This window comes from Phaseolus vulgaris, chromosome 5 (genome assembly GCF_000499845.2).
Source record: "Phaseolus vulgaris cultivar G19833 chromosome 5, P. vulgaris v2.0, whole genome shotgun sequence".
NCBI classification, from domain to species: domain Eukaryota; kingdom Viridiplantae; phylum Streptophyta; class Magnoliopsida; order Fabales; family Fabaceae; genus Phaseolus; species Phaseolus vulgaris.
Window position 1 is genome coordinate 40,521,938 of NC_023755.2, and position 15,331 is coordinate 40,537,268.

The 15,331-nt window shown below is 34.9% G+C and overlaps 1 protein-coding gene across 1 annotated transcript; it reads right to left on the reverse strand.

Annotated features, from left to right (window-relative positions):
* Positions 1-2,441: 2,441 nt before the first annotated feature.
* On the reverse strand, positions 2,442-14,999 carry LOC137836061 (mediator of RNA polymerase II transcription subunit 15a). The gene is made up of 12 exons (XM_068644880.1): positions 14,857-14,999; positions 14,083-14,260; positions 11,153-11,264; positions 10,941-11,055; positions 8,623-9,912; positions 7,009-7,079; positions 6,577-6,651; positions 5,072-6,415; positions 4,599-4,943; positions 3,307-3,507; positions 3,134-3,222; positions 2,442-2,853 (listed from the first exon to the last, which is right to left on the reverse strand). Exons 2-12 carry the CDS (start codon positions 14,190-14,192, stop codon positions 2,649-2,651), a joined length of 3,957 nt encoding a protein of 1,318 aa, XP_068500981.1. The 5' UTR covers positions 14,193-14,260; positions 14,857-14,999; the 3' UTR covers positions 2,442-2,648.
* Positions 15,000-15,331: the final 332 nt, after the last annotated feature.

Below are 15,331 nucleotides of genomic sequence, written 5' to 3' on the forward strand. Positions count from 1 at the left end.
TTTTTGTGATTCATTTATGGACGTGCCTCCTTGCCTGGGTGCAAACAACATACGAAAGTGTTTGTCTTAATTTTTTTCAGCGCAATACGGACCCTGAATGAAATTTCAGAAATTAGACCGGAATTTCACAAGTTTCGGTAGAGGATAGCCTTGGTTTGGTCAAAATTTCTGAAAAATTCTCCCGGAATTGTTTTTTCCTTAAATTTAACCCAAGAATCTCCATTGAATTTGGGACAAAACGCGACAAGTTTCAGGTCAAACGGATGTGTATTCACCCACGAAAAAAATCAAACAGTTTCACACACAAACGAACCTTCCTTTCAGCCCTGGGAGTGACGAATAAAAGTTTTATTGCCAATCTTGTGGGACGAATCTGGGGCTCAAACCTCAGCCAAAACTCAATAGACACAGTGACGAATGTCTGGTAAAAATTTCAGACCAAAATACCCAAGGAGTAAGGCGTAGTAAGTCCTAAACCGAGAGTGAACAAAACCGGTTTTCCGAAAACAAAACGTCCTGGCTTTTCTTCTCCGTATCTTCTTTTTGTCATTCTTTTATGGACGTGCCTCCTTCCCTGGGAGCAAACAACATACGAAAGTGCTTGTGTGAATTTTTTTCAGCGTAATACGGACCCATAATGAAATTGCATAAATTAGGCCGGAATTTCACAAGTTTCGGTAGAAGATATAGCTTTGGTTTGCACAAAATTTCTGAAAAATTCTCCCAGAATTGTTTTTTTCCTGAAATTCCGCCCAAGAATCTCGACTGAATTTGGGACAAAACACGACAATTTTCAGGTCAAACAGATGAGTATTCACCCACGAAAAAAATCAAACAGTTTCACACACAAACGAATATTCCTTTCAGCCCTGGCAGTGACGAATAAAAAATTTATTGCCAATCTTGTGGGAAGAATCTAGGGCTCAAACCTCAGTCAAAACTCAATAGACATAGTGACGAATGTCTGGTAAAAATTTCAGACCAAAATACCCAAGGAGTAAGGCGTAGTAAGTCCCAGACCGATAGTGAACAAAACCGGTTTTTCGAAAACAAAACGTCCTGACTTTTCTTCCCCCTATCTTCTTTTTGTCATTCGTTTATGGATGTGCCTCATTGCCTGAGTGCAAACAACATAAGAAAGTGTTTGTGTGAATTTTTTTCAGCGCATACGGACCTAGAATAAAATTGCTAAAATTAGACCAGAATTTCACAAGTTTTAGATTACTCTTGTAGAAGAAGAGGATATACTTAACCTGTTATTATTAAATAAGTGTGGTTATGGGGGTTTTATCTAGACCTATTAGCCAAAATAAAGAGAAATAAATAGGTGAAGGATTATATATTAAGGGAGAAAATATAGAGAAATGATAAATGAATATAACTAATGCAATAATAAAACTTACTGAAAAAGTTAGAAAATACTCTATACTAATAAGATGTTATTTAAAAATGATCAAACTTAACAAGTGCCAGGTTGTACATTAACTTCAATTAGTAGTATAATTTTTTTTTACGTTAGTAATGCATAGAAATTATGTTTGTATCTTTAAAATAAATTTAAATAAAATTTATATTTTAATTATTCGATTAGTAAGATTGGAAGAAGTTTCAATGCCAAACGCATGTACATAGTACAAGGAAGTTGGAGGAAATAATTAATGGATAATGTTTCATGAGATGGGAGGAAGGAGCAATATTTTTTTAAAAATAGTGTAAATTAAACCTATTTACTTTTATAAAAAACAACTTCTAAATGCATTTTTTTAAATACAAAAAAAAACTAAATGTAATTTAACAAATCCCTATAGTTATTCATTGAAATCATTAGATTTTTAAACATAACTCACAAATTAGCATGAAACTCAGGAAGAGTTATTTTCGGGCAGAAATTACGGGCCTAACTTGTCGAGAACTCTACCAGGACTGCTTCTTTCTGCACCCCCATATGTTCTCCTCTCACCTCCATAAATTTTTTGTATTTAAAAAATATCCTTCTGAATTACCTAATACAAAAGTTTATTTTCATATTTGTACTTATCCAAAAATCTTTTTTAAGATGCATATTATGTACTTCAAAAACCTTTTTTCAGATAAGCAATTAATTTTTCGAATTATGTAATCTATAAACTTTTTCTTTCTAGATTTGAGAAAAATTTCCGAATTATATAATTCAGAATATCATTTTTTTAAAAATATATTTCAGATTACATATTACATAATCTAAAAATTATTTATAGATTATGAAATATAATATGAAATACCAATTTTTAGAAATATATTTCAAATTACATAATTCGTAAACTATGTCCAAATTCGGATTATGTAATCTAGAATATATATAATTTTTAAAAATTGTTTCTGGATTCTATAAATCTATGAGGGTGGCACAAGAAGGATGGAGGTGCGTGAAGAAGCAGTTCTATACCAGTAAGAACCAAGTCTAGGTGAAGGCATTTTGATTCATTTCACACAAATTCACTACATTGAGATGTAAATGGACAAGGAAATGGATGCACTAAATTTCACTACAACGGCAAGGAGTTGATATAATTGCTTTTATCTCAAACCCAAAAACCCATCCAACGATACAAACAAGTTTTGAAAATATTTTGAGAAAAAGAGATGTTTGCATGGGATGGTAAGGATCATTATGTGGTCAAGCAATTCTCCCAAGTCCCATACTTGGAGCTGAAACTCCCACCACCGCTTTGCTGTGCATGCTCAGAAATAACAGTGCGAGCACAAACATCCCAAGTCCTTGCTATCTCCCCAAGGGACATAGGTTGTGACAGACTTCGTAAGGATATGCTAAACCTTGACTTTGCTTTCACAGAAAGATCTTCATTCTCCTTACTGAAACAAATATTCAATACCACTTCTGTTAAACACAAGAATTCTCAGTACATTTAACATAAACTACGGAGTCTGATACAATAAATCAAACCCGTGCTTCATGAATGAAAAAAAAGTCATAATCAACTTTTTGTAAGATATGAACAATACATTTATTCCTTTTGTTGATAAATGCAAAAGTAGAACTTATTTGTCATGATAATTCATGATTTGGTGAGTAAAGATTTTGTTTAAAAGAAAATAAGACTCATAAGAGATGCCAAAAAGCTCATTTTCTCACCCAGATTCAACTGGAAACTTGTCGAGGAGTATGGGGGAACAGTTAGGATAATTCGTGGGAACAAGCAAGCGCAAGGGTTGAATTGGTGACTGCAAGGTAATAAAACACAAGTAAGGACAAAGTTAAAATTTCTATAACAAAGATGCACGTGGTTTAAGTGTTTTAAAGCCCACCATCTGTACTGAAGCATACTGGGATTTTAAGCTCGGACTGAGAGCTACAGCATTGTAAGAACACTTGACAATGGTCCCTTCTGTCCCTTCAGCCGCAGCTGCTGCTGCTGTTGGATCAACTTCTTCATTGCTTATGTCTACTACTGTGTCAATAAGTCGTTGATTAACCTCCCTAATTTCTTCCAAAAGGGAATGATTAGCCTACAATATAAGTCACACAAATTCCTTATCAACAATCAAAGGCTGCATGTTTAGAGTAAATCCATAAATTATAAAGTGACTTCATAATTTTCACAAGGTTAACTTCAGAATAATTTTAAAACATAATAACCAACGAATCATCTAATGCTCTGATGAAGCAAATGTCAAAAGCTAAACCAGATCATGCAAAATCGAAGTTATTATATGATGAATCCAGAACTGTCCAAGTCAACATTTGACCTGTTAAGAGAGTTAAACATAAATAGGATCTTTGTTCTATAGCTCATGCTGCCCTTAATTATTGTCCATAAAGAGGGAGAGGTTCGGGTGGATAATGATTATTTGTAAAAAAAAAGACATTATTAATTAAAAGAATTGAAGAATAACAAGTCAACATGATTCAGCCTAACCATAATACATTTTTATCTTTTCATGATAATCGCTATTCTTTTTTGGTAATATATTTAGTACCATTTGTATCTTTAAGAAAAGAGTGCTTACCCATTAAATTGATCAAATTAATATAAAAGAAAATCTAATTCAATAATTTCTATCTCAATTATGACTAGATCCTGAAAAAATGTCCTGAAAGATCATAATCAGAGTTATAAACTGTGTTCTTTTACAAAATACTGGTAGTTGCAAAAAAACGTGTGCTATCATGAAATTAAGGCGTTCATCAGTTCAAATACCCCCACCATATGTTTATTTCTTTCCCCTTGCCCCCACCTGGATCTTTGTTTGTTGCGTGAACTGAATATTTCAAGGCATCAAAATCTCTAATTTAGTTGGTTGGTGTTACAATAAGTATGAAAGCAACAATGCATATTTGATATATAGATATTTCACCATCTAAACGACGATATGAAATTACACCTTTCTATATACTTCTATATTGAACTAGCAGCAATGGTTTATGAGTCTGACTCCTTGAAATCATAAATGGTGAAGTAATTACATAATATGTTAGAGCATATGCCGTCTATGTGTTTATGTCCATTCATAAAATGCAATGGCTAGCCCAAAATATAAGACCATAAAGTAAAAGATATAAATTATAAATAAAATGTAACACCTAAAAAACATAGTACCTCAACCCTTGGCATCTTGAATCTAGATGTTGCAGTTGAATCCAAATCAGAGACCTCAGTAGCAGCTAACTGCTTGATACTATCATTCATGCTACCAGCAGAAGATACAACATTCAAGGGTGTAGCATAAGTGTAGCGCTTCATCCTCCTAGTTCCATTGGCACCATCTTGTGTGATAAAATTTCTTGCCTGAAGGCGACAATTAGTCATAGCGACCAAATCTTCACCCACAGCAGCTCTGGATCCATTACCTGGTGCTGATCCTGCTATCCTATCGTTCATGCTTACAACTGAACCAATATCACTAACAGCAGAACATAATGTTTTTGATGACATTGATTTCACCTGAAATCATGATTGGACGGAAATTTGTCAGTTGAAAAATTATGGAAACCTTTATGAATTGTCAAATTTGTAATAAACTTAAAGAGCAAAGTCACAGAACAGGCCAGCCTAAGATTAACCAGACTAACCGCTTTAATTAGACGCTCAATAGGCTGTTCAGGAACAGTCGACTTTCCAGATGTGGATACAAATGCATTACCAAGAGCACCATCAGGACCAGTGAACTCTGCAAGTAAAGGAGAGGCTGATATTCCAGGTGTTCCAATGGCAAGGGATTGAGCAGGTGCTGTTGCACCCCCTGATTGTTGATATCCAATATTTGCAGCATTTGATATCAATGAAACGCCAGAAATGGGCTTTTCAGAATCCCCTGGCATAGGAGATGGAGCCAAGGGAGGTGAGGGAGTGGGTACTACAAAAGGTGAGTTAGCAGATTGCAGAGGTGTAGCAACTTTTGTGAGAGATGGAAGGTGGTTTTGCTGGTCAACCTGAGGAGATGAGTGTTGCGGAATCTGAGGAGATGTGGCCTGGAGTTGGGGAGAAGAACCAGGAAAAGGACTCCCTTTCATCTGTTGATGGGGATAAGCTGAACGTTGACTGGATGTAAGATGTTGCTGAAAGACCCCTGGCTTAACTCCAATTCCTTGCCTCATCTTAATGTCATTTGCATCATTCATTTGGTGAAGTTGTTGTATTTGATGAGTTGGCAATTGTGCAGGCAGCTGTTGCTTTGCTGTCTGGTGTAATTGCTGCTGCTGCTGTTGCATGATCTGCTGTTGCTTCCTCTGCATCAATTGCCGCTGATATTGTTGCTTAAGCTGTTGATTCTGTAACATCTGTTGCTCCTGTTGTTTTAGTTGCTGGTGTTGAAGCATACTAGAACCTTGCTGAAGGGGATTAAGATTTGGCTGGATTACACTAACCCCAGATTGTGAAGACAAGGAGTTAACATTAGTTTGTTGAGGAGCACTAGCAGGGTTTTGTTGGAGTGAGCTCACTGCAACCTGTTGTATGGAGTTTACAGCATTTCCTAGTCCTGAATCCAAATTGGTATTTGGTTGCATTGAATTCATCTTACTCTGCTGTGCTGTAGATACACCAGACAGAGAATTATGTTGCATGTTTGCCATATTATTCTGCTGCATTGTTGCTACAGAGCCTTGCATATTTGCTGCTTGCAACTGAGAATTCATTTGATTTTCATGAGACTGCACTTGTGTAACTTGGGGTTGTGACTGTGACATGGAATGCATATGTGGTGGGGGAAGCTGTCCAGGCAAGTTTTTCTTAGGTCTATTTGTATTTATAAAATTAATAATCTGCTTCTCATATGAACCCAGTTTCTCCTTGAAACTAGCTGAGATGTTACTCTTGGAAACCTGAAGGAATGTTATAATTCGTTCCAGCATCATTTTAAACACCTTCAGCTTATCGAGCTGTTCTGACTTTGGTTGTTGTGAAAGAGAATCGTGCTGATAGAAAAAGAAAAAAGATACGAGGTTAAACAGTAAAATAATTTGAGTAAAAATAAAAACAATAAAGGACTTCTCCTTTTAGAGTTTGCATAATAATAATAATGACAAAAGCTTCTTTGTCCATAGCTGATATTAAAAAGTTGCCTGACTAAACATACCTGTTGAAGTCTAGAAGTAATCTTTTGGTACATTTCATTCAACTCTGGCAAGTAACTTTCTTTCATTGATTTAATCTGCCATTTAAAATAAACAGAAGCAAATAATCAAATGCATTATAAACCTCGCAATCTCCTGTGCAAGAAGATTTGTACCACTATTGCCTTAAGAACAGATTGACAAATTAAGATATTTTATTCAGCAAACTGAAACAAAATTTAAGTCATATGCAGTTACATGTAATACACAAAGCAAATATTTGATAAGAGTTCTTGTTATTTTTCAAAAATTGATAGAGTTCCACGTTCTTGTTTAAATTCCTCACAATAAACATCATCAATCTTCATTGTTTTATTTTAGGGCTCGTTTAACAAATATTTGTTGCTTAACCCAATTAACTGAAAGAAAAATGATGATAAGAAATAGTATATTACCTTTTGATAAACTTCTTCTTGCCAATCACCCCCACTTGACTGTCCAGTCTGTGCTGTTGAATCCAGAGAAGCTACAAAAGATATTTCACACACATATGAGCTAGGGCTAAAAGAACGCAGAAATGTTTTGCTTTTAAAAATAAATGAGGTAATTGCAAACTAAGTTAGTGAATATTATTATATCATATATAGAAGATACATTATATGTGATATCCTGTGTTGTTGCTTTTCAGAAAGTCTGTTGCTTAACTTATATGGACCAGTGATTTATAGCACAAACATCACAACAGAATTTGAGACTTGCCACAAGCACTTAGACAAGGCAAAAAAGTTATGGAGGAAAGACAAACAAACCAGAAATGGTAAATTTGAAGCAATAGTCCCAATATTTCTTTTAAAGAAATAAGACGATAATCATAATTTACTGCAGAGAATGCACAAAAATGCACTGAATTATTGTATTTATTTTACATTTTCATTTTCTTTGCAATTTTTTGACAAGAACTGATGACAATGCGAGAGTTATCCAAGGCAGTACAAATGAACTCCTACATGTAGATTCGTAGAATCATAAGATGATTCTACTTCTACATGCTTGTAAGAAGGAGTATCCTGATCCAGAAGAAAACTCGTTCCACTGAGATCATGCAGGGATTGTGTTCCAGCATGTCAAATTACTGGGATCAAGCAATCCCAGTAATCCTACCTTGGGTTTTGCATCTTGACCTGCTGGCAAAATCAAACCCAAACCCAGATAATACCCAAAACGTAAATGACATATTGCAGGACCCTCATACCTGCAAAATACAATGTATACAAAATAAACAATATCTGCTAAAACAATCATATTCATCAAAACTGAAATTGTGAGTTTCTCAATATGTAACTAGAGACTGGATGTAATTTCTGTATTGCTTGCACCAGAGCCTATATAGGTCTAGCTGTCTAGGGCAAGGACAGAACAGAGCTACCACCTTAAAATCAAATCACAATAGAGGTAACCTTCCGTACAATGGTCAAGGAAGAAGGGTTCTAAGTCCTATTATGTTTTGAAAGCAAAATAAAAGACATATAGAATAGCTGCCTATTGTTGGTTCAGTCGCACATTGCTAGAGTATGCTTTACATTACTATGCCTGTTCTATTATATTTTGATGTCCAGTCCTTTCTCTGTTTATGTAATATTACATTTTTCTGGGCAACCCTCAAAGTTCACTGAAAAATCAATCTTTTTAGTGTTTTAATGTTGCTATTTGCATCTTTAACTTGTGACCTTGGCACTATTAGAGGACTTAGGCCATCTAATTCTTTTGCTGGGCAGACAAGGGTTAGACCTTGCACAATTAGACCTATATTGTATTTAGAATAAGAGTTTATTCCAATGTCAGTAGAGATTTCAAAGTTATCCAACCTATTTATGTTATATAGATGTTTGAAATACAATTTTTTATAAGATGGAGATCTTTTAAACCATGATGTGATCATACAATTTGTCTACCTCCTAAATGACCCAAGGTAGTAGGTAGGCAGGCTCACGAATTTGACCACCTTGAAACCAACAATTGACAAAAGGTAAAGCACACAAAGAAAAATGCACAATTGCAATTTCACATACTTGATGAAGTTTCTGGAAGGGGTCTCTGTGATTGATATAACTGCTTCTGCTGATCAAGAACATTTGATTGTTGAAGTAAGGGACCTGAGGCCTGAAGCCTTTGTTGCATATCTCGTTGCAAGGAATTTGGCTGCTGTTGCAAACCCAACTGTTGTTGCAATTGTGCAGGCTGAGATTGAATCTGTGGCATCAACTGCTGCTGTGAAGCCAGAGACTGTGACTGCTGCCCTTGAGATGGTAACAAATTTGATGCATTTTGCTGAGATTGTGGTTGAATTTGGACCTGTGATTGTTGTAGCACGTGTGCAGAGTGCTGGCTTGTTTGCATACCTGAGTTGCCAGATTGAGGTCCTAGGACCTGCTGTTGCTGTAACCCAGAGACATTATTACCCAACTGTTGATGCATATTCGATAGGCTGTTTTGTTGATTTATTAATTGTTGCTGTTGCAGGTTGGAGAGGTTATTCTGTTGTGCAAGTAACCTCTGTGGTTGCTGCAAATCACCAACATTATTCTGTGTCCCATGTATTTGGGCATGCTGCATGTTTGTTGCATTTCCCTGTGCCCCCATAAGTTGTTGTTGTTGCTGCTGTTGTTGCTGTTGTTGCTGTTGTTGCTGTTGTGGAGGTAATATTGACTGTTGACCAATTGGTGTTTGTTGCTGATGAATGATCGAATTTTGTTGTGGTTGCTGTTGCCTTAGAACTTGGGAGTGTTGCTGAAGGACGGACTGTGTTGATTGTTGAACATTATTTGATTGTTGATTGTGCTGGATGCTAGGTAGAGATGTCTGCATCATGGGATTCTGCTGCATAACAGATGATGTTTGAATGACAGGTTGTTGAGAAGATTGCAACTGATTTGGTTGTAGAAGACTCTGCTGCTGTTGTTGTTGTTGTTGCTGCTGCTGCTGTTGTTGCTGCTGATGGAACTTCTGCCTCAAAAGCTGTTGTTGAATTTGTTGTTGGTACAGATATTGTTGCGGATTTTGTGATTGCTGCTGTTGTTGGGGAACAACCTGCTGCCTTGCTTGAATTTGTCTCTGGGAACCAGCAAACATATTTTGCATGTTGGAATTTTGGTTAATGGTGTTTCCCACTGAATTCTGTCCAGGCATATTCTGCATATTGGGATTATTCTGGCCAACATTTTGGATTGGAGTCTGGGTTAAACCCGATGATTGAGATGCAATATTATTTTGAATAAGCTGTTGGCGTGCCTGAGATTGATTGGGCATAGGAATAGAATGTTGCTGCCCAGGATTGTGAACTTGGGGTGGAATAACAAGTCCTATTACATAAACAATGATAGGTTAAGTCAGAGAAACCCAGAAAAAAACTTAAGATATTACATCAAGATCCAGATGAATTGTTAACAACACACAATTGAAATTTTGCAACCTTAGAAGGAGTTGAAGTTACCAAAAAGCTATTAAGCAAGCAATAAAGGTCCAAATAAAAGAGAGTAACGGTATAAACAAGCAATACTACCTCTAATAATGGACACAAGTTGGCCTTCAGTGGGAATAAAGACTTAACAATGTGATTCAAGCTTTATGAACTTTTAAAAATTAAGCATTTCACCTCTTTCTACCTTTTTGGGTTGTTTTCATTCTACTTTCACAATTAGATTGATTTTGGTCGGCGAACACCTAGATTTTGTAATTTCAATGTGCTCTTTTTGGTCCAAGACTAACGCTAGAGATTAACAAAAGATTCCTAATGTACTATACAACACTTGCATCGCTAATCAATCACTTAGCTCAAATCCACATACAATCTTAACCAAACATCTTTCAAGACTAAATGCCTCATAATAACACTGGAGGAAAGAAAACAACAATAAGACATCACAAAATATCAAAGAAAGCTAAAAGAAACTCAACAAGATGTAATCAATATTAAAACAAACAAATTACATGTATTTGGTATTCAAGATTAAACCAAACAATTTAAAATAAAATTTCTTTAATTAAGATCCACAACAAAATACTAAAATCAGCATGGAAACAAGTGGCAAGGGCAAAGGAAACCAAAATTGCAAGTTAACAACGGATTTAAACACAGACACTGCAATGTTTTTAGAGATAAATTTTAACAAGTTGATATCATCAAAAAAATTTAAAAGGAACAAAGACTCAAAAACAAACAACCAGGATCGTATGTAACACCACCAGACAAAAATAAAATGTTAGTGATTCTTCACATCAATAGGACACAATACAGTCCCAAAAACTTAAGCTGAACTAGAAACAACTCCAAGTTAGATCCTGTTGGAATGAGAATATTGCCACTATGCCAAGGTTATTAAAATCTAACCTGGATCGGGAGGTTTATTACTTGGACCACCTTGGTTTGGAGGGTTGGCCATGGTGCCTTGGGATTTAGTCTCCATTGTAAGCATCTTCAAAGATATTTTCCGTAGATAATCAGACTGAAATAAGGGAATATCACATTAAAGCATCAGTCTTTCATTTCGTACGTGTTTGTATACATAACCATAAGTTGATAAATCTAAAATCAAATAGTACCTGGCTTGTGGCAGCAGTAAAAATCTTCTCTTCAAACCTTTGAGCAATCTTCTGAAGTTCATGCAATCCCTCTTGACCAGAAACAGGAAGATGTCTTTTTAACGTGTCCATTCTATAGAAAATGAAGAAAGTGGTTTATTAACTAAATAATACAAATTATAGAAAACTTATGGTCAATAGACAATCCTAAAATGTTATAAGCTCGTTAAAATGTAAGAAGCCCTCATTGAAATCATACACAATTTCAGAACAAAAAACAAATATAGTACAATGGATATCAGAAATGGAGTGCAAAGCATCATTTTGATAATGTAGATAGTTTCTCCTCTACGTACAAATCTGATGATTGCATGACTGAAAAAGAAGAAAAAGAACAATAATACATAATTCCAAGAAGAGTCACCAGGAGCATAACAAGAGAAAATACTATTGCTCATAAAAATAGTTCTTCATTTTCTTTATTTTATACTTCTTACTTAGACTTGGAAAACGTATGTCCTTTAATTTCTTTGTTATATCAAGGTGTAAATAGTAATTGCAGTTTAGGTTGTAATTCGGCCTAAATTTAAAAAGTCAATCATGCCCAAAAAGGAGCATCAAGTTCGGCCAAGAGAAGAGAGAAACAACAGGAGAGTTACACACACATAGAAAGTGTGATACAACCACAAAAAGTATGAGGTTAATCTTGGTCATTGAAAAGATCTAGGAGATTTAAATTTAAATTTTCGGATTTCCCTCTCTTTCTCCTCTAACATTTTCGGCTAAGGCTAGCATGAGTGGATAGATATAACAATTCCCTTTCCTTGTAAATAACTTTTGAAATATATGAAAATTGAGAGTTTGAAGCACTTGTGAGAGTAATTCTCATCCATGAGTTTTATGTTGATTTCTAGAAATCAAACTGGTTATTCTTCCTTTGTGCTTATCTTGAAGATGGAGGTGGAACTTCAAATTCAACTGGCGGGCCTTGCTTCTTCCACCATCTAAGTATTCTCCACATTTTCTCTTTTAATTTGTGTTAACGTTCTTATGCTCTATAATTTTCGATTCAATTTTATTCTAATCCATTTCTATCCATAGTTATATTCTTGTTAATGATTCTATTCCCCTAGCTTGAAGTCTATATTGTTCTTGTATTGAATTCTAATATATACTAGTTCCTATTCTTATATTGATCTTGTGATTAGAATCATTGATTCAAGCCTCTCAATAATTGATTTCATGTTTTAAGGCAAGGATAAGATTCAACTCCAATTGTTACCTTGCTACATATGCATTTAAGCTTCCTTTGCATATATGACCTTTATAAAAAACGTAAGAGAAAAACATCCTACTAATAGTCCTATAGTTTTCCACTAAATATCCATCTACCACACATTCTCTATGAAGAGAAAATATGTATAACCTATTCAAGAGCAAAATACACAATCCTAAATCAGTTTGCAAAGACAAACATGTTCTGCTGTGAAAATAATGGCAGTAACCTCCAACCAAACTCACCAAATAGCACATGAAAAATAATAACAGCACATAGAGAAAAAAAAACTCTGCTCTACTCCTCCTTTGAGACATCTAAAACAAATAAGCAAGTGCCCCATATTCTAAGGATACACCCATGATAGCAAAAGTTTATTCTAAAACATTGTGCAATAACACCAAATAATTGAAAAGTTGTATTTGCGGGTGATAGCGTTCAACCCCCAAGTATGACTATATCCCACTCCAAGGTTGTTAAACTCAAGATACTACCTGGGATCGAGAGGAGTGAATAGCAGTAACTCGGATCATAAGATCCTAAGTTTCTACCAAAAATAATTATAAATAATGCATATGCATAAAAACACCACAGATAAAGAAAACAACCTCACATCATTACAAAACTTAAGTTGAAATCCAAAATCATAGATTTATAGACAACTAAAGAGTGGAATTAAAATTTGTAACATGATAAAAATAATTCATAAAGTTCTTCAAATAATTAATAAATAGAATTAAAATTAATAATAGGTCAGAAAGATAATTTTAGAACAATTATGAAAAATAAAAGGGTGATTAAAAAATTAATTCAGCAGTTCAGCCACTGTGAGAGAAGCCAAAGCATAGAATTAAAAGATAGAAAAGAGTGGGATGAGATGAGAGTGACTGGATCACTGAGCGAGAGAGACCCAGGCTGGGTAGCAGTGGCTGACCTTGAGAAAAAGAGAAGACAGAAGCTGAGATGTGGGTAACAGGAGCAACTACAGTGCAATAACCAGCAATTGTAGCAACTACGCACAGTGAAAGTAGCAGCAAGGTGGAGCTTCAGCAGGTTATACACAGGTCCAATGATACAATTGAGTGATTTTCATATGGGGGTAAGGCAGTGAATGGCGGAGACCATTTGATAATAGGAGAGAAAAAGGGTAATTTTGACTGCATTCTAACGAGGATCCCATGACTGGGCAAGGTAAATCACAATACCAGAATGATCCCACCCTCAAGAAGTTCAGCTTGCCCAGGACCTTTGACATGTAAAATGATACATGATTTTAAAAAAATTGTCCCACTAACCCATCAATGAGCATGTGCAATGCTGACATGCTAAACCTCATCCCTACACTTTTATTGACATTAAAAACAATCAAAGCGATCTTTTATTAAATATTCGTTTCGAGGAAAAACGAACAGATTTAATTATTTTTTTAACCTATCAACCAGAAATTTGAGCACGTGTTTCGTAATTATTCGTAATTATTCGCAATTATTTGAATAAGACAATTACACAATATGACACAGCCAATCAATGTTCTTTGATATACATTCATTTATCATTTGAAAAGAAGACCACAATCCTCATGGAATATCATTTATCATTGATTTACTTCTGTTGCGGGACAATAGTAAGAAATTACAAATGACATCAGATAGACAATATTAAACCTGAATCTTACATTTTGTTGACAATTCTTTGGCGCGACTCTTGCTGCAGTCCACCTCTCCAATCACTAGTATCCATATTGGCTTCAGTACCTTGATTAGGTCTCCAATTATTGTTATCCATCTAATATTTTTGATAAACTGAAACACCGAAACCAGACTATTGCTGTCAAATCCGATTCCCAAAAGAACCTGCAAAAGATGAACACAAATGCATGAAATATCATGAAGATAATCCATAGAAATCAGTGGCTCTCTTTCACAGATTATAACCGTCGATCCATAAATTGTCTAGAGTCACCACAACAGTTAAACAGGAGACCAAATTCGTTTCTCCTCAACCGACAAAGGACAGAGGTTTTCCGACTTAATCGTCAACATACCACGCTTAAACCATCTATGCATGCAAACAAACATTAATTTTCTAACGAACAAAACTACGGATTGTCTAGTAATTAATTGTAAAAGCCAATAACAGAATTCCAATTTTACATAAAGTATTCCCTCATTTCAGTCTCTATCTAGAATCATATGCCACATCGTAATTCGTTGTTCTCCAAATTTTGCGTGAACGAACGTGCATCCTGTTCTAATTTTCCTTCAAATTTTCCTTCAACTTTTTTCTTGAAATTTTTCTTGGAAGATCTTGAGCAATGATTCAAAAAAACTTTTCTACTCGCTCTTTCGATGATTAAAAACCGTTATCAATTACAGAGTGAAGGCAATAACAAGGTTTGAAGGATGAGAGAGAAAGAGAAAGAAGATAAATCCAATATTAGAAAACGAACCTTACGGTGGTGGCGATTTTGGGGCGATGGCGAACGCAGTGTTGCAGATTGCGTGTCTGACTCGTGAGCTTCTACTGTATTGTAGGTAACTTCAAAATGGGTGCAGAAACAAAGCCTCTTTATTGTTATTTTCAAACCCTTCTAACTCCTCCATAATTATTATTTTAATACATAAAATATAATATATGTAATAAGATAATAATATTAAGAAAAGAAAAAATACCTGGCTTCTTTAAGTGGTTGATTAATTAAACTTTAATCACGATTATCAATGTATGATTATATTACATTTAACTATTCAACATACTTTTTTATGTTTTAGGTTATATTTGCCTCCATTTCCAAATATACTAGACCATACGGTTAGGTTAGGTTATGTTATTTTATTACATTGTATTACTTTTAAATGGAATATTATATTTCTATTAATATAAAGTTTAACTATATATAGTTTTATATTTTGCATTGGATTAAC

Coding starts and splice junctions, on each gene's coding strand:
- LOC137836061 (XM_068644880.1), bottom strand. CDS start 14,192: ATGGATAACAATAATTGGAGACCTAATCAAGGTACTGAAGCCAATATG. Junction 7,080..8,622: donor CCTTCCAGAAACTTCATCAA/GTATGTGAAATT, acceptor TATCTTTTGTAG/CTTCTCTGGATTCAACAGCA. Junction 4,944..5,071: donor TTGAGCGTCTAATTAAAGCG/GTTAGTCTGGTT, acceptor TCATGATTTCAG/GTGAAATCAATGTCATCAAA.